At 42.0% G+C, this 20,509-nt stretch overlaps 2 protein-coding genes across 2 annotated transcripts in view; one reads left to right on the plus strand and one right to left on the minus strand.

Moving 5' to 3' along the window:
* MEIOB (meiosis specific with OB-fold) overlaps window positions 1-19,090 on the minus strand; it is a 43,904-nt gene extending 24,814 nt beyond the window's left edge. Inside the window, exons 1-5 of the mRNA XM_053557882.1 lie at window positions 19,033-19,090; window positions 11,234-11,310; window positions 8,376-8,433; window positions 3,571-3,702; window positions 1,027-1,099 (exon numbers count right to left, since the gene is read on the minus strand). Coding sequence (XP_053413857.1) covers window positions 1,027-1,099; window positions 3,571-3,702; window positions 8,376-8,433; window positions 11,234-11,302 — 332 coding nt within the window. The 5' untranslated portion in view covers window positions 11,303-11,310; window positions 19,033-19,090. The remainder of the gene's footprint in view (window positions 1-1,026; window positions 1,100-3,570; window positions 3,703-8,375; window positions 8,434-11,233; window positions 11,311-19,032) is intronic.
* The window catches only part of EME2 (essential meiotic structure-specific endonuclease subunit 2), a 204,925-nt gene that overhangs the window by 93,710 nt on the left and 90,706 nt on the right, over window positions 1-20,509 (plus strand). The window lies entirely within an intron of this gene.

The raw sequence follows: 20,509 nt of genomic DNA on the forward strand, positions 1-20,509 counted from the left end.
CCCTGAGATTGCCTTAGAATCACCATATCACTCTGTCCCACACCACTGCCTTGCTCTCCTGACTCAGCTTCATAACCCACAGTCCATTCTCCACATGCAGCCTGGTACAGGGCACAACTACACCCTCTGCTTAAGTACTGTCAGAACTGCTTCTGAGGTGATGCCTCAGTCCCTTTGGTGGGGGAATTGGGGAGAGGATAGACTATAACCAATGACTAATACAGGGTACAAAACCCCCAGCCCCCTCCCCTAAGGATGCTGCCCTGAGGGGCTTCTCCTCCAAAGTTCCCTCCTGGGCTCCAGTGGAGGCTCCAGGTGAACTTGCTTTTTTGCTCAGCTTCTCCCTGACCCCAACTCTATCCTTGCAGTACTCAGAGCTCTCCCTCAATAAAGCACTTGCACATGAATCCTCCTCTTAAGCTTCCAGGGAACCTAAGATGGTATGGCATGTGAGCAGAATGATACCCTGATATAATAAAAGACATATATAATTTCCGAGATTTATCTTTTCTTCTAATTGTTCAGTTTTAATGTCACTGGAGCCAAATTTTTGTAATTTTAGAATGAGAATCAAAGTACTAAAAACAAAGCCATTTTTTTCATGAGAGTCTGTATCAAAGTAAATTATCTCATAATCAAATATAAATGTTGTGAAAGAGAATTAAACTTTTGATTTTCAAATTAAAGTACAGAGTGTCCCAAAAGTCACTCCTAAAACCCCCATACATGGGGAAAATGAGAAATTGTAGCTAAATGTTCCTTTACAAAATATTCATTACAAAATATTTACCAAGAGGTTGCCAACACCATAGATAGTATTTTATAAATATTTTGTAATGTATATTTTGTAAATAAAGGAATATTTAGCTAAAATTTCCCATTTTCTCTATGTATAGAGATATTAGGGATGACTTTTGGATCCTTTAAAGTACCTTTAGTAAACTCTCTGCTAATCTGATATAAAATTATTAATAGTGATCATTCTTGCACAAAAATTGTTGCTCTCTGCATTAGATAGTTATTTACCTAGGAGTGGTAGGGCTGAATTTTTCTTCTCTTTCTATTTCCTTTCTTTGGATCAGGGGATTTTCAATTATCACTAAAACAGAGGTCAAAGTATAATGGTATTACAATGTAGTAACAGGGTAAATAAAAAACAAGTGTATACAACAATTACTGTCAATTACTGTGGTTTTCAGTGTATCCTCCACAGTCTCCATCTTATGTCTCTGTGAGAATTGGAATGCTGTGAGGTATAACCATTAATATGATGCTGTATGTTTAAATTGCAATTTGTGACCACACTGATATCACTTTATTGGTCTAGTGACATTCAGCATTTGATCTAGTGACAACATATCCTTCAATAAGACCTCTACCCACTCCACACTTGCCATGGAAACTACAGTGGGAGTGAAAAGAGCAATGCAAAGTCTGGGTCACTAATCTGGAAACTGCCACTCATTGGTTTTGTCAACTCAACATTTTAGGGTTTCGGCTTCCTCACAACCTATACTAGACCTTCCAGCACTCTGCTTTCCTCATTCCTCATACAACCATCTATGATTATCTGTGTCTTACAAATATGGAAACTGATACTCACAGAGGTTAAGTACCTTGTTTATATACCTTGAGGTTATATATCTAGATAGTAATAGAGCTAGAATTAGAATTATTCTACTTCAAAAATCTGTAATTTTTTCACCGTAACATCTTAACATCCCATTTGCATTTATAATCATCATCAACTTTAAAATCCCTGTCATTCATCCTCACAATCATCAATATACAACATGTTGATACTGAAATACATATTTATCTCTCTATACAACTGTGTTAATTCAAGGAATGTTTATAACTGTACCGGGCCCTATGAAATTTGCAGTTTTCTGCCTTTACAGTCCACATGTTCAATGACCTTATTATTCAATTAGAGAGAATATATATTAACATAACCCTGAAAGTTAATAATGCAAGACAATATATGATTAGGTACTAAATAACTGGTATGGGCAATGGGCTGCTTGATGCTATAGTATTAAAGAGGAGTGGCTTAATTACTTGCATTGCTCTTTCCCTTTTTCTTTTCTACCAGGAAGGAGAGCTAGTATACATGCTTTCTTATTTCCTGTATTAGGCTAGAGTTGTCAACTGAATGACTAAGTTCTACATTTTATACTAGGCATATTGTCTTACTTAATGTTTGCAAGAAGGAAGACATTTCTTCAAAGCCATGATGTACATACATGTGGCAGCTAGGATTTGAATCAGGATCTATGTTTTCAAAGTCCTTGTTCTGTCTACTATACTATGATTTACTGTCAGAGAGATACTGGTTGAATAGAAGGCACAAATGAGGCCGGATGAGGTGGCTCATGCCTGTAATCCTAGCATTCTGGGAGGCCAAGGCGGGTGGAGTGCTTAAGCTCATGAGTTCGAGACCAACCTGACCAAAAGCGAGATCCTGTCTCTACTAAAAATAGAAAAAACTGAGGCAAGAGGATCACTTGAGCCCAAGAGTTGGAGGTTGCTGTGAGCTATGCTTCCACAGCACTCTATCCAGGGTGACAGCTTGAGACTGTCTCAAAAGAAAAGAAAAGAAAGAAAGAGGGCGGCACCTGTGGCTCAAAGGAGTAGGGCGCCAGCCCCTATACCAGAGGTGGTGGGTTCAAACCCCAGCCCCGGCCAAAAACTGCAAAAAAAAAAAAAAAAAAAAGAAAGAAAGAAAGATAACTGATTGTAACAATAATGCCCACAAATGATTTAGTATTTCAACTAAAAATTAAGTTCTTTTAAATTCCATTAAAAATTCAAATACCAATTTTTATCAAAATCCATTCTGTGGCCCTATTATATATCTATAGAAAGAACTGATTATGGCTGGGCACAGTACCTTATGCCGGTAATCCCAGCACTTTGGAAGGCTGAGGCAAGAGGACAACTTGAAGCCTCAAGATAATCCTGGGCAACATAGCAAGATCACATCTCCAAATAATTTTTTTTTAAATTAGCCCAGTGTGGTGACACATGCATATAGCTTCAGCTACTCGGGAGGCTGAGGGAGGAGAACTGCTTAAGCCCAGGAGCTCAAGGCTGCAGTAAGCTATGATAATGCCACTGCACTCTAGCCTAGGTAACAGAGTAAGACCCTGTCTCGAAAGAAAATAAAATAAAAGGGGCAGTGCCTGTGGCTCAAAGGGATAGGGTGCCGGTCCCATATGCCAGAGGTGGCGGGTTCAAACCCAGCCCGGGCCAAAACCCACCAAAAAAAAAGAAAGAAAGAAGAGAAAAAAATGATTATAACAATAATAGAGATTGATACAAATTGAAATATGTAATAATCTAAAGATGATAAAGTTATCTAGTAAAAATGTAACTATCATGTTTGCATGCTTCAAGTAACATGTTTAATGCCTTGTATTATGCTCATAACACTTGACTTTTTTCTGATAAGGTTCTTGAGAATTATCAATTGTGTCTTATTTCATTTTGACTCCCTTAGTATAGTTACATAGAAATGACACAGATAATACTATAACAGAAATGATTTAAAAATCAATGCTAACTTACCACACTCGCCAACCCTAAAACTGTCAGAAAGTGACTTGATGTAATCTTCATTGCCCCAGGAGGCTGCATTTACAAAACAGGTTGGTGAATCCCGAAGTGTGAAGCTGAAAGTGTACCTTTCTGATCCAATATCTAAGGGAAAACCAATGCTTTTATTTTTCTTTTTTTTATTTATTTTTTGTACAGACAGAGTCTCACTTTACTGCCCTCGGTAGAGTGCCGTGGCGTCACACAGCTCACAGCAACCTCCAGCTCTTGGGCTTATGTGATTCTCTTGCCTCAGCCTCCCGAGCAGCTGGGACTACAGGCGCCCGCCACAATGCCCAGCTATTTTTTTTGTTGCAGTTCGGCCGGGGCTGGGTTTGAACCCACCACCCTCAGTATATGGGGCCGGCGCCCTACTCACTGAGCCACAGGCGCCGCCACCAATGCTTTTATTTTTCAAAGTTTCATTTCAGCTTTTAAAATGACTGATTCTTGATGATTAGAATGATAAAAATACTCAAACATGTGATACAAAATGTTATTTTGGATGTACATTCTGCAAATAGTTGTACTCTTATGAATTTCTTTTTTTTTTTATTGTTAGGGATTCATTGAGGGTACAATAAGCCAGGTTATACTGATTGCATTTGTTAGGTAAAGTCCCTCTTGCAATCATGTCTTGCCCCCAGAAGGTGTGGCACACACCAAGGCCCCACCCCTCTCCCTCCGTCCCTCTCTCTGCTTTTCCTTCCCCCCCATGACCTTAATTGTCATTAATTGTCCTCATATCAAAATTGAGTACATAGGATTCATGCTTCTCCATTCTTGTGATGCTTTACTAAGAATAATGTCTTCCACTTCCATCCAGGTTAATACGAAGGATGTAAAGTCTCCATTTTTTTAATAGCTGAATAGTATTCCATGGTATACATACACCACAGCTTATTAATCCATTCCTGGGTTGGTGGGCATTTAGGCTGTTTCCACATTTTGGCGATTGTAAATTGAGCTGCAATAAACAGTCTAGTACAAGTGTCCTTATAAAAAAGGATTTTTTTCCTTCTGGATAGATGCCCAGTAATGTGATTGCAGGATCAAATGGGAGGTCTAGCTTGAGTGCTTTGAGGTCTCTCCATACTTCCTTCCAGAAAGGTGTACACTTATGAATTTCAACGTGAAGTAGTAAAAAGCTGCCAATGGTTCCCCTTATTATTAGCCCCTTTTCTCCCTTTCCCCGGTTATCTGTGTATTTGAAGGGGAAGATATACAGACTCAAACTGGTCAGATATTAGCTTAGATTCTCCATTTCTCTCTGTCTCTCTCTCTCTCTTTTTTTTTTTTTTAGAGAAGAGTCTCACTTTGTCACCCTGGGTGATTGCTATGGCATTAGCCTAGTTCACAGCAACCTCAAACTCCTGAGTTCAAGTGATCCTCCTGCCTCAGCCTCCCAAGGAACTGGGACTGTAAGTGACCACCTGGCTAATTTTTCTATTTTTAGTAAAGACAAGGTCTCACTCTTGCTTAGGCTGGTCTCGAACTCCTGAACTCAAGAGATCCTCCTGCCCCAGCCTCTAGAGTGCTAGCATTATAAGCATGAGCCACTGTGCCTAGCCACTGTTACTGTTTTAAACTAAGTCATAATTCAGATCTAAATGCAGTAGTTATTTCAAAACAATTTGTGTGCAAATAAATGAGTACCACTAGGGGTCAGCAAGTACATTTTTTCCCAAAATGGAAATTTCATCACTATTTTTGCTAATTAAAAAATACAACCTAACATAAAGACACAAATTATAAATATGTTCTGAACTGTTATTAGTGTCTCACTTCAGGGAGAGGAGTAGGATGGGAAGAGTGAAGGGTCGAAAGAGGAATTTCACTTTTCAACTTTATGCCCTTTGATTCTATTAGAATTTTTATGACAATGTTATGTGCACAATGTTTTAAAAAGTCTGTAAGTATACCTTCTCCAAAAAAGGAATATTACAGATGTCATCATATTATAAAAATAAATCAAAACAAGACAGAAGTGTTTGCCCTACCCTCATAAACTAATGGGTAAAAACTGTATTTCATTGTCACAAGTTTAGTTAATATTTTAATAATTACTTTATTCTAATCGATGTACTTTAAGTTATTCCTTCTAGGATTTAGTAAACAAAAAAAATGGACTTCCTCAAAGTATTAAAATTGTAATTCTTATCTGATTAGTTATGATAAACTAAAGGCATATATAAATGAGTATGGGTACCAGATGACATCTTTGTTAAGAAAAGGAGTATTCATTCGAACCAAAACAAAAATAAACATAACTAGTACTACACCATGAGTCAAAGTAACAGTCACAATTAATTAGGTGATTCCAGCAAAATTGTCAAAATTAATGTCAGCAAAATTAATGGCTGGATGGATAGAGCTCTAATTCACTTAAGCTACATAGGAACGCTTACGCTGTCACTTTTAATAAAAAGGTTTTTTTTATTTTTTGTGAGACATAGTCTCACCTTGTCACCCTTGGTAGAGTGTTGCGGCGTCATAGTTCACAGCAACCTCAAACTCTTGGGCTCAAGTGACTCTCTTGCCTCAGCCTCCCAAGTAGCTGGGACTACAGGTGTCCTCCACAATGCCCAGCTATTTTTAGAGATGAGGTCTGGCTCTGGCTTAGGCTGGTCTCAAACCTCTGAGCTCAGGCAATCCACCCACCTTGGCCTCCCAGAGTGCTAGGATTACAGGAGTGAGCAACTGCGCCTGGCTAATAAAAAGGTTTTAAAGCTAGTAGCAGGAAACTGCTCGTTTGGGCATTCTGAATTTTATCTTTCATGTCAACTACAAAAGTTTAAAGCTGCGCCGATTTTTAAAAAAATTCCATCTTTAGATATGACCAGAGTTTTTTCAAAAGAAGATATACAGGGCGGCACCTGTGGCTCAGTCGGTAGGGCGCTGGCCCCATATACCGAGGGTGGCGGGTTCAAACCCGGCCCCGGCCAAACTGCAACCAAAAAATAGCTGGGCGTTGTGGCGGGCACCTGTAGTCCCAGCTACTCGGGAGGCTGAGGCAAGAGAATCGCTTAAGCCCAGGAGTTGGAGGTTGCTGTGAGCTGTGTGACGCCATGGCCCTCTACCGAGGGCCATAAAGTGAAACTCTGTCTCTACAAAAAAAAAAAAAGAAGATATACAAATAGCCAACAAACATGAAAAAATGCTCAATATCACTAACCATCAGGGAAATGCAAATTAAAACCACAATGAGATGCCACCTTACCACTGTCAGAATGGCTATTATTATTAAGTCAAAAACAACAGATGTTAGAGCAGATGCAATGAAAAAAACACTTATACACTGTTGGTAGGAATGTAAATTAGCACAACTTCTATGGAAAACAATATGGAGATTCTCCAAAGAACTAAAAGTAGATCTACCATTTGATCCACCAGTCTTACTACAGGGTATCTATAAAGGAAAAGAAGTTATTATATCAAGATAACACTCTATACCCAAATGTTTTTCAGAGCACAATTCACAACTGCAAATATATGGCATCAACTTAAGTGCCCATCAGCTGATGAGTGAATAAAGAAAATGTGGTGTGTATATATATGTATATATATACAAACACACATACACATACACACACACTATGGAATACTACTCAGGCATAAAAAGGAATGATATAATGTCTTTTGCAGCAATTTGGATGGAAATTGAGACCATTATCCTTAGTGAAGTATCTCTGTAATAAAAAAACATATACCACATGTTCTTATTTACAAGTGAGAGCTAAATTATGGATATATATGGTCATAAATTGGTGTAATGGACCCTGGAATATAAGAAGAGGCAGGAAAGGAGAGGAGCGAGAGATAAATTATCTACTGGGTAATAATATACACTATTCTGGTGACAGGCATACTAATATCCCTGACTTAAGCATTATATATATAATCATCCATGTAACAAGCACCTATACATCCTAAATCTATAGAAATTTTAATAACGTATTTTTAGTCTTAGATTATGTTTCCATAGCACAATTCAAGCAACTGGGTAAGAACTATTAAAGCCAAATGTAACTGTTTTTTCCACACATGAAAAATGAATTTTTTTTTACTGAACTGACTGGTTGTTTGAGTAAATACATAGATTCTGCCAACACACTTTTCTTTCCTTCAGGTACTACTTTATCATGGCATCTCCCTACTCAAAAATCTTCATAATTATAATTTTCTCTTATTTGAGATTTATGTATGTATTTATCATCTCTCAAGCTGAAAGTGATGGTTAACATGGAGTTCTTACTATGGGCCACACATGATCCTATATGTGAACTCACTTAATTCTTACATCTGTTTTATTTATTCCCATTTCATCAGTGTATACAGGAGAGATCTTAGATCACTCAGTGACTAGTAAACCCAGGCAGTCTAGCTCCAAGGGTACACTCTTAGATACCACAATATTTGAAGATGACATGAGACTACAGTTTCTGTTTTACCTTTGTGCATTGGAGGTCCTAAATAAACACATGTTAAGACAAGTTCATAAGTTGACCAATTTAACTAGCTATTTTGGCATTATATACTCCAAACCTTTAAAATTACATGCGAGAAACATCAAATAATAATTTAAAATGCTTTTAATGTCCTCCTACACATATGGCCTTGAATTGAATTCTTGACCATAAAATATCCAGCGTGGGAATTGCTCTTAGGGATTTAAACTGGCATGGAAAATTTAATCACTTAATATATCCTTTGTTATATATATACATATATATGACACAGTTGATGAAAAAAAAGCAAAGAGGTAAATAGAACTCAGCTTTTTCTGTCTGGAAAGCTTTTGACATCTGTTTTCCCAATAACTATACCGATTATTTTCTGAAAAACAAAAAGGTTATAGAAGGCCAATATTAAACACAGATGTACATGGTAAATTTAATTTCACGGATATGTTATATTTTACTGGCTGTAACAAACATTTTTGACTAGGAACCACTTAAATATATGTATTCCAGGGAAACATCTAAAAGAACTTCATAAATCTTCAATTCCACGAGGAACAGTACAAAGTAATCAGATGGCTAACTGCTATTACAAATATATTAATTAGTAGTTAGTATATTTCTATCTTACTTTCAATAACTAGACGGCGCACAGTAACTGTCCTATGCTATCAATCCTTACTGAATTCAACCAAAGAACATGTAAAGCTCTCTTTTCTATAGAGTTTTCTAACAATCCACATAAAATTGTTTAGCTTATTAATCCAAACATGCTGGGCAATCTATAAATTAGACTGTAACAAAAGTTATATATTGCCACTAATAAATCTAAATACTAAAGTCCTAGATCTTAACTATTACAGATAGCAACATCTTAAAAAAAATTTTTTTTTGAGATGAAATCTTGCTCTGTCACCCCATGTAGAGTGCAGTAGTGTCATCATAGCTCGCTGTAACCTCAAATTCCTGGGCTCAAGCAATCCTCCTACCTCAGCCTCCTGAATAGCTGGGACTACAGTCATCCAACATGACACTTGGCTAATTTCTCTATTTTTAGTAGAGATGGGGTCTCACTCTTACTCAAGTGGGTCTTGAACTACTGCCCTCAAGCAATCCTCCTGCCTTGGCCTCTCAGAGTGCTAGGATTACAGGCATAAACCACTATGTCCAGCCTTCTTAAAATTTTTACGTTTTTCTGTGAAATATGTTTTAAAAGAAAAAAAATTAGGAAATTTAAGAAAAATATTAATGCTTTGTTTAGTCATTACCAAAGAAAAATTAAATATTAAAAATGTGCTTTAAGAAATAAAAATAGGTGAAGGGCTCGACCACAACTTGGACTTTACCTAACAAATGCAAACAATGTAACCTAATTGTTTGTGCCCTCATATTAATCTGAAATAAAAAAAGAAATAAGAATAATTACCTTTTTCTGAAAAGAAAAACCTAAATTTATAATACTAATTCCACCAACTGATTTTAACCTTGTAATAATCTATAACATTTAAAGTACAGTCAGCCTTTTACACTACTACATTCTATTTGAGCTATTAGCTAGTCTTACTATATTTAGATAAATTGCTATTATTTCTTCAATTCCTTACACATGCAGATCTCACTAAATTTTGAGAAATGAAAATCTGAGTAAAACTTTCTATCAGAAGAAGCAATTAGAAAATAGTTTACCTTTCAAGAAAAACTGTAACTATAAAAATTATTTTTTAACATTAATAAATACCGAATTATAAATTATTAAAGTTACAGGTAAATTTATCCCATTTTAAGAAATCTGATTTGCAAAACCCAAATTTATTTTTATTTTATTTATTTATTTATTTTGAGACAGAGTCTCACTATGTCACCCTCGGTGGAATGCCATGGCGTCACAGCTCATAGCAACCTCCAACTCTTGGGCTTAAGCAATTCTCTTGTCTCAGCCTCCCACATAGCTGGGACTACAGGCACCCACCACAACACCCAGCTATTTTTGGCTGTAGTTGACATTGTTGTTTGGCCGGCCTGGGCTGGGTTCAAACCCAACAGCTCTGGTGTATGTGGCTGGCGCCCTAGCTGCTGAGCTACAGGTGCTGAAACAAAACCCAAATTTAAATAGAAGACTGCTCAGGGGTGGGTAAAGTAAGGGGGTATGATAGTTTCTTTACAGTAAGTTCTTCACCTTTTAAGATTATTACACTCAGATTTCTTTTAAATAAACAACAGTCCCAGCATATCCAAAATCATTGACTTTTCCCATAACTCCTTCCCAAAATCAGTTTTCATATAATCATTTCAGAAACACACCTGCTGTGTCCTTTATGTCACAGAAGCAGAAGCAGCATAATGGCAAGTATTTAAAACTGTAACTTGGGACCTGGCACGGTGGCTCATGCCTGTAATCCTAGCACTCTGGGAGGCCGAGGTGGTGGATTGCTTGAGCTCATGGTTCTATACCAACCTGAGCAAAAACTCAAGATCCCCATCTCTACTAAAAATAGAAAAACTGAGGCAAGAGGATCACTTGAGCCCAAGACTTGGAGGTTGCCAAGAGCTATGATGCCACAGCACTCTACCCAGGGCAACAGCTTGAGACTTTGTCTCAAATAAACAAACAAACAAAAAGAAGCTGTAACTTGGATAATTTGGTTAGAGAACTGTTACTGCTAAACAAAAATGGTTTAATTTTACAATGCTAAACTTGAGCATTTATTAAGATTTTCACTTTATTAAATATTTAATTAATAAAATATAAAAATATTTTTATCCTTTTTTTCTCCAAGAGACAAAGTCTCACTCTGTCATGAGGCTAGAGTGGAGTGTCATGATCATGCACTCTGGTATGCCTGGACTCAAATAATCCTCCTGCCTCAGCATACAGAGTAGCTGGGTCTACGGGCACAAGCCAATACACCAGGATTATTAAAAAAAAATTTGGTAGAGATATCATTCACATCTACAATTGTATCTCTTACTCTGTGGACCAAAAAAAATTTTCATTTAGCTGGCATAAATGCAAAGAAGTTTAGGGGTACTCAATATCTAACAATTACAGAAATGCAATGAGTATCTATATATTTGTCAATTATCCAAGCATGTGCTGAATGAATAATGCTGACATAATATAATATTATTATAGTTTTATCAAAGAACAATCAAACCATCATATAACTGAAACCTACCAGATTAGCCATATTTGGATGCAGATCTGACAGTGCAGTGAAGGTCCTCGATGCAAAAAAGTTTGCCATTTTGTAATCTGCATTTTAGAAAATATAATTTAGTTATGTAAATTGAATAACTGAAATCAACCATGAAAAGTCCTAAGATTTTAAAAATTAATTAGGAAAGCACTGGATATTTTACTTATTCTTTGGAAATATTTATTATAATGGTGAAATGTTAATTAATATAAATTCAACCTATGGAAAACATATTCAAAATGTCCATTTATAACTTTGAACGATATATGTATATATATAAGTATATATAGTGCTAAGTTTCCTTTTTTAACTTTCACTTTCTAAACCATGAAAAACTTAGAAAATTTTGAGCACTATGTAAATTTAGAGCTTCAGATAAGAGATGATTCAATGAGACCTTTAAAGATGTAAAGATTTATTAACATCAAGCCTACTTTAAAAAATATAGCAAAAATCCACTATAAACACTTCAAATCATGCATTTGGTTACACTGTGTAGAGAGAAAGGTAGTGATTTGAAATACACCTCTAGATCAGCTTTTTAACCTTTTTTATCTCATGGCACACTTTGAACCTATAGTTAAACTTACCCAGCACATTTACATTATGTTGATTAAAAAAAGAGTGAAAATGGCTGGGCACCCATAGCACAGTGCTTACAGTGCCAGCCACATACACTGAAGGCGGAGGGTTCAAACCTGGTCTGGGCAAGCTAAACAACTGCAACAAAAAATAGCCAGGTGTTGTGGCAGGTGCCTGCAGTCCCAGCTACTTGGGAGGCTGAGGCAAGAGAATCACTTAAGCCCAAGAGTCTAAGGTTACTATGAGCTGTGATGTCACAGCACTCTACTGAGGGTGACATAGGGAGACTGTTTCAAAAAAAAAAAAAAAAAGAGTGGAAAAAAAAAGCACTTCTTTCAAAAATAATTTAATGATCTTTAAATATTTTCATGGCACACCTAAGATCCTTTTATGGTACAGTGATTGAAAATCACTACTCTAGATGGTAAGCTCTATGAGTGCACAAGTGACATCTTACATATTTTTAATGGGTTGTATTTCAGAGTTACCTTGTATGAGACGAGAAAACACTCAGTAATTATCAAATGAATGAAATGGTGGTTTACTCCTCAATAACATCACTATAGAAATTTTTATTGTAGAAAAATTGTAAGCTACAACCAAACTGACAGTTTGATTTGATTTCGCTTTATAACCCATGCCCTCTTTAAATCTGTGAATGCCTTCACCCACAGGTTTCAGTTCAAGAATGTTTCCTGTGACACCTGGTTTCAGAGAGTCTATGGAGTTAGTCAAACATGATTTTGAATTCCAGTACCACTATTTTTCAGCTGTGTATTTTGACATTACTAAAATTTAATTTCCTCACCCATAAAATGTGGATATTTACCTTGCAGTGAAAACTAAAAATAATGTATACAAGATGCCTAGATGTTCCCAGGTACATAATAAATTATATAGCACTGCCTTTCAATATTATCCCATGTAGCAGTTTTTGCACTCACGGCCCTTTGGTGCCAGAAGAAACACTTGGGAATTAAGCAGCGTCAAGTTTCTCACTCATTCTTTGGGTCCTGGTCTAGTCTGGCTTACAAAGCAATTTCACTCTCCAAAATACTTGCTAAACTGATAGATTCATTCATTCACCCAATTCATTCAAGAAGTATTTATTGAGAGCCTATCAAGTGCCAGTTTTTTGAGGTTGGAGAGGATGAATTATTGTGTGGCTAAGTTTTGTGGGGGGAAAATACCCACCCTGGTAATATAACAAGACTCATCTCTATATGTATGTACATGCATACATACCAACATATGTAAGCCCAGCCAGCCAGGCATCATGGTGTGCACCTGTAGTCTCAGCTATTCAGGAGGCTAAGGCAGGAGGATCTTTTGAGCCCTGGAGTTAGAGGCTGCAGTGAGCTGTGAGGATGCCACTGCACTCTAGTCCTGGCAATAGAGCTATACCCTGTCTCAAAACAAACAACAACAAAAAGCCTGCCTACACACTAAATGAATTCCCCTAATTTTCTATTTTTTTCTTTTCCCCCAATTTTCTTAATGTCAGAACTTGTGATGAATTCTTCAAATTTTTTTTGACTTCTAAGCATCTCTTGATGGTCCCATCAGTGACATGCTATTTTCTCATTGCTTTGAAGTTCCTTTAGTACCTACTATTGCTCAAAGTATATGGTAATGTAATTTAGTGTCCATCTACAAAAATATGACTTCTCTCCCCCACCATTTTAACAAATAGAAAATTAACATGAAATACAGTCCAATGTGGGAATTCATAGATTACTTCATTCATTAGTAACTACTGTCCTTTCTACTTTACAGACATATATTAAATGTCTCCTTTTTTCTACCTCCAATGTCATCTCCCCAGCCCAGTGTTCAGTCATTTCTCATCTAGAAGATTGTAATAACCTGCTTTATACTGGTTTATTCATTCAATACAAATGTATTGAGGATCTGTGTCAGGCCCTGAATCAGGATAGGGCAGAGCTGGGTGCTGGTCTCTAGAACTCCTCCTCATACTCACCCAGGCGCCTCAGAGAGGTGCAGTGAAAACAGAGGTCAGATGTGGGATCAGATAGGTATAGCCTCGAGGCAATGCGTCCAGATCCTTGGCAAAAGTGGAAGAAAAGAATTGGTGGTAGTGGCACTACTCTAGTTCTCCAGTTTGGTGATGTCACAAGTACCTGCTATAAAGCTAGCCCTACACTATACACTACATAGGTGCACCATGCCAAATCTGACAGCTCCCCCACCTTAGGTCTCCCAATTCCCCTCCCTGAGCTCTTAGTCTTCCTCCTGTTTTTGAAAGGCAACCTCTTGTCTAGCCCAGAGCCCAGCCTAACATGGCAATTCCTCCCAGGACCTTCCTGGTCCTTCATTTAGGATTCATGAAGGCATGGCTGGGCCTAAGCTCCTTGTGTTCCTCCTTGCTGGTGCTTTCCTCCAAAGGAGAACCCTGCCATTACTTAGCCTGTACTCCTCCTGGGTCTCTGACTTATGTTAGGGGACTCTGTGGACCCAGACAAGGAAAGTACACTGTGGGTCCACACATCAGCTAAGGGTATTTATCAGACCCTTAAGGCAATCCCCACCAACTTTCTGATTCTGAGGCCATAGCCTCTAATTCTGAGCATAGCGGACCAGAGTTAAGACAGTTTGAGGACTGGGTCTAGGTTGGAGGAATTGAGAGTAGAAGGGTGGTGAACAGGGAATCCAAGACAAACTTTGCTGACTTTGTGGTACTTCCCAGAAACAGGAAGGTGGGAATGTGTGTGCCAATGAGGGGACAGGTTGTTCTTTTCTGGATTTTGCATACTAGGTGCTGGTTGGTACCCTAGAGCTACTGCAAACCCCCTCATCAAATTCCATTCCTAGTCACTTTGTCATCATTGACACACTGCTCCTTCACCTCTCAGGCCCCAAACAATCTTTGTCAAGTTCCGCCAATTCTCCTTCCTCATTATCTCTTGAATCTGATCATTTTTTCCCCATTTCCCTGACTTTCTCATCCTTCTCTGCTTCCATTCTTGCTCCTCCTTCTGTTCTTGTCCATATAACAGAATCACCTTTTTTTTTTTTTTTTTTGTAGAGACAGAGTCTCACTTTACCGCCCTCGGTAGAGTGCCAGAATCACCTTTTAAAACTTAAATAACATCAATTCCTTGCTTAAAGCCCTCCCTACCACACCCTGACTAAAATCCAGACTCCTTGCCCTAGCCAGTAATGCCCAGATGGTCTGGCCTCTGTTCCCTCTTCCTTACTTCACCCCACTCCCCTTCCACTCTCCAGTCCCTTGGCTGTGCTTGCTTCTTTAGTCTGGGACTGGAGCCTTTGAAGCTTCCTTGAACACTCCTCAGGGGCCCTCATTCTTCCCAAGCCAGGCTTCTCAGAGTTCCTCAAGTCTCCAGGAAGACCTTTACTCAAGTACCTCAAGTATTTCCTGCCTCTAAGTTCTTTTATCACTTCTGACTCCCAAGTGGCATTAGTATTGTTTTTCTCCCTCATTAGGTCACTTCGTAAGGACAGAGCCACTTTTATCCCTGTATTCTACAATGGCTGGGTAGTTCAATGCCTCACGTAGTAACTTCCAAATATTTGTTGACTAAATTAATGAATGAACCCTAGAAACAACTAATTTGTAATTCGAGGATAATATTGCTGCAATTAGTTTTTTGATAAATAGAATTCTATTTTTATTTTTTGAGACAGTCTTAAGCTGTTGCCCTCGGTAGAATGCCATAGTGTCACAGCTCACAGCAACTTCAAACTGTTGGGCTTAAGCAATTCTGTTGCCTCAGCTTCCCAAGTAGCTGGGACTATAGGCACCCCCCACAACACCTGGCTATTTTTTGGTTGTAGTTGTTATTGTTTCTTGGCAGGCTGGGGCTGGATTCGAACCTGCCAGCTCCGGTGTATGTGTCTGGTGCCCTAGCCACTGAGCTACAGGCGCTAAGTCAGATAAATAGAATTTTAATCAGCTAATTTTATGGTTACACCAAGCATTTAAATCAGTGGTCCTCAACCTTTTTGGCACCAGGGACCGATTCCATGGAAGACAACTTTTCCACAAACTAGGGGAGGAGGAGTTCTGAGATGTTTCAAGCCACCACATTTATTGTGCACTTTATTTCTATTATTATTACACTGTAATATATAATGAAATAATTATACAACTCACCATCACGCAGAATTAGTGGGAGCCCTGAGCTTGTTTTCCTGCAACTACCGTAGATGGCCCAGTGCTAGCATCATCACATCAGCTCCACCCCAGATCATCAGGCATTTGATTCTCATAAGGAGCACACACCCTAGATTTCTTGCACACCCAGTTTACAGCAGGGTTAACACTCCTGTGAGAATCTCATGCCAGGTTGATCTGACAAGGGGCAAAGCTCAGGCATGAGACCAGGGATGGTGTGAGGCTGTCAATACAAAGGAAACTTTGCTCTCTCCCACTCACCTCCTGTCCACTCACAGAGCAGCACTGGTCTCCAGCCCAGGGGTTGGGGACCACAAATCTAAGTTATGGGAACACGGATGGTTTCTATCTTGCTATTCCTGACCATGAGCTTCCAGAGAGCTCACTTATGAACTTCCTATGATTTTATGATTTTCTATTTTATTCTATAGACCAGTGCTGGGAAGTCCTTGTCATGTGATTTTTTTTTTTTAATTGGTGGGCAATCAATGAGGGTACAAAGAACCAGGTTACACCGTTTGCATTTGTTTGGTAAAGTCCCTCTTATAATTGTGTCCCGCCCCCAAGAGGTGTCTCACCCACCATGGGCCCCCATTCCCTCCCTCCACTCCCCCATTTCCCCCCCCCATCATGTACTAGCATCAACTGTCCTCATATCAGAATTGAGAACATCGGATTCTTGCTTCTCCATTCTTCTGAAGATTTACTAAGAATGTGTTCCACCTCCATCCAGGTTAATAAAAATAAGGTAAAGTCACCATCTTTTTTAGTGTCTGAATAGTAAGTATTCCATGGTATACATATACCACATCTTGTTAATCCATTCTTGGACTGGTGGGCAGTTAGGTTTCTGTGGTCTTTTCTTTAGCAGGAAAATCTTTCCAACCTCCATCACAAACCACAACTTTCCACAACAAACTCTTATAAAATTAGTTGTTTTCTCTCGTACAGGGAGGCAGTTTCATTGAACGCGTGTACTCTACTGATCCCATGAGACCCTGGCGGATTTTAAACCCTTAAATTCTGACTTCCAGATATTAGGGTGTGCATTAGAAACCCGGCTGGAGAATTCCCCAGCCTGCAGGCAGACAGGACGATACTTGGCTGTAACCTCGCAAGATAGTTTCCAATTTTCTAACACTGCTTTTTTCAAAAAAGAAAAGAAAAATGCCCGGCTTGCACTCCAATACCTTTCCCCAGAGTGTGCCCTCGCACCTTCCGACTGGCTGGCTGAACTTTCTAAGGCCGGGGTGTGCAACGTCAGTCTGCTCCGAGCCCTGGGAGGAGCAGGGCAGCCCCCCAAGTCCCTTCAGTGTTTAACGTGGTTTTTGCCGACTCCAAGTGCACGACATTCTGCAGATCGCCGGGGTGGGAGGGCAGGGAGCCGTGGAGCGGGCCCAGGGTGTCCCCGGGCACCTACCCGACAGAAACAGCGCCCTGGCCCCGCCGCCCGTCAGAACCCGGAGTGCGCGCCTCCCAGGGGCCTAATGAGGCCTGAGGGACCTTGGTAAGGAAACGTCTGCAGTCACCGCAGAAGGGCCACGCACCGTGTCGCCATCCGTGGTGCAATCACCACGCACAGGTCATGTGTGAGCCCCATTCTGCATGACACCCTTCATGGCGCTCCATGACACCAAGCAAACGCGACCTTATCCCACCAGCTCCCACGCTTGTCCCGCAGCCAGTCCTCGCGTCAGGGGTTGACTCCCTGGCTGAGCCATATCTCCACCCTTCTTGGGAGAGCGCGCCGCCCACAGCGCCGGGCCGCCAAAGGGCGCGAGACCGCCACGCTGGGCCGCCATACTGCACCAGGCCGCCACAGCAAGGGGCCGCCACAGCACGAGGCCGCCATACTGCACGAGGCCGCCACAGCACGGGGCCACCACAGCACGAGGCCACCATACTGCACGAGGCCGCCACAGCACGGGGCCGCCACAGCACGAGGCCGCCATACTGCACGAGGCTGCCACAGCACGGGGCCACCACAGCAAGGGGCCGCCACAGCAAGGGGCCGCCACAGCACGGGGCCACCACAGCACGGGGCCGCCACAGCACGAGGCCGCCATACTGCACGAGGCCGCCATACTGCACGAGGCTGCCACAGCACGGGGCCACCACAGCAAGGGGCCGCCACAGCACGGGGCCACCACAGCACGGGCCGCCACAGCACGAGGCCGCCACAGCACGGGGCCGCCACAGCACGAGGCCGCCACAGCACGAGGCCGCCATACTGCACGAGGCCGCCACAGCACGAGGCCGCCACAGCACGAGGCCGCCACAGCACGAGGCCGCCACAGCACGGGGCGCCACAGCACGAGGCCGCCACAGCACGAGGCCGCCATACTGCACGAGGCCGCCATACTGCACGAGGCTGCCACAGCACGGGGCCGCCACAGCAAGGGGCCGCCACAGCACGGGGCCGCCACAGCACGAGGCCGCCACAGCGCGAGGCCGCCACAGCAAGGGGCCGCCATACTGCACGAGGCCACCACAGTGCAAGGCGGCCTCAGCGCGGGGCCGCCATACTGCACGAGGCCGCCACAACTCGAGGCCGCCACAGCAAGGGGCCGCCACAGCACAAGGCCGCCATACTGCACAAGGCCGCCACAGCAAGGGGCCGCCATACTGCACGAGGCCGCCACAGCAAGGGGCCGCCACAGCACAAGGCCGCCATACTGCACAAGGCCGCCACAGCAAGGGGCCGCCATACTGCACGAGGCCGCCACAGCAAGGGGCCGCCACAGCACAAGGCCGCCATACTGCACAAGGCCGCCACAGCAAGGGGCCGCCATACTGCACGAGGCCGCCATACTGCACGAGGCCGCCACAGCACGGGGCCGCCATACTGCACAAGGCCGCCACAGCACGGGGCCGCCATACTGCACGAGGCCGCCACAGCACGGGGCCGCCATACTGCACGAGGCCGCCACAGCGCGAGGCGGCCACAGCACGGGCCGCCATACTGCACGAGGCCGCCACAGCACAAGGCCGCAACACAGGGCAGACGGCCAGGCACCTCGGCCGTCGTGCTGCTGCTCACCGGAAGCTCGCTAGGCTGACTGCTCCTCACTCTGCACAGCGGCAGCCTCGCCACCCAACCCGCCCTGCCGCGGGAGCTCCACCGCTTCTGCTCGGCGCTCTCGGCTGACAGCCTGGAACCCGCGCACCCAGGCGCAACCGTTAGCACGAGGCCCCGCCCCTGCACGATGACCCCGCCCCCTCCCGGCTCCGCAGACCTTAGTCTCCGCCCCGCCCCGTGACTGCCCTCCAGGTAGTGTCCCTCTCGCGGCCAGATCACTAGGGGCCGGACGCAGGGGAGACCGTGGGTGCGTGGCTCCAGCTTCTCCCAGGCGGGAACTCATTCCCTGGCCAACCGGGAGATGCGGGTGGAGTGTGGGCTCAGAGCGCGGTGAAGTGCACCGCGGCTTGGAGATGCGCGACTTCGGGAAAGTGGCTGACATGCGGTGATCTCTCTGCACACGTTTTTGTGCCTGCGTGCGACGCCCCGGTGGTGTAAGAAGAAAAAGAAAGCGCACCAAGAAAAGAAGAACCTGTGGTTGCTGACAGGGCTTTGGGGACACAGGACCCAGACTTGGGTGTGGTCACCTGCAGCTGGAGTGCGGGGGTGGAGGAGCTGCCGCCTCTATGTGCACGAAATTTGGTGTGCCAGGGGTTGAACTTAGGTGACTGGAAGAGAAAATCCACCAGTCTTTGTGTTCTTATAGTCTAATGACTTATTAAACTAATTTTTGTTGATGGAATACTAATCCAGGCAAAATTAAGATCCAACATGTAGCATTATTTAATGTTTTTAGCTTCTCTCTTAAAAAAGAGGAACAACTATGGCACATATTACACAACCATATATTACAAAAGAAAAATGCAACATTAGAGGCAACTTTTGTATTATCAAAACAGATTCAACTTTTTCTCAGTCATTATTCTTTATTTTCCAAATAATAATAGAAAGTAAAATAAAGTACCTGCATTCCCACCACTTCAAATTTAATGGAAAAAGGATTTTATAAAATTAATTATATTCCTGTTCAGTTTCTGTTTGTTTGTTTTTGAAACAGAATCACACTATGTCGCCCTTGGTAGAGTTCCCTGGCACCACAGCTCACAGCAACCTCCAAATCTTGGGCTTAAGCGATTCTCTTGCCTCAGCCTCCCAAGTAGCTGGAGGCGTCGGCCACAACACGTGGCTATTTTGGGGGGGTTGGAGTTGTCATTGTTGTTTTGGTTGGCCCAGGTCGGTTTCTAACCCGCCAGCCTCAGTGTATGTGGTGGGCACCCTACTCACTGAGCTATGGGCACCGAGCCTTAAGTCACTCTTGAAGGAGGAAAAAAAGGAATAAAAAATCGTTTTCATGCATTTTTCATTTGAGCTTCAGTGGAGCAATAAAATTTAAATTTAATTTTTGGTGAAACCTACATCAGATTAATCAAGCAGATTCAGCCTCAACAGGACACACCAGGCTTCTTATGAGATAGGATGCTTCAAACACAAAACTGAA

This window comes from Nycticebus coucang, chromosome 12 (assembly GCF_027406575.1).
Source record: "Nycticebus coucang isolate mNycCou1 chromosome 12, mNycCou1.pri, whole genome shotgun sequence".
Classification (NCBI taxonomy): domain Eukaryota; kingdom Metazoa; phylum Chordata; class Mammalia; order Primates; family Lorisidae; genus Nycticebus; species Nycticebus coucang.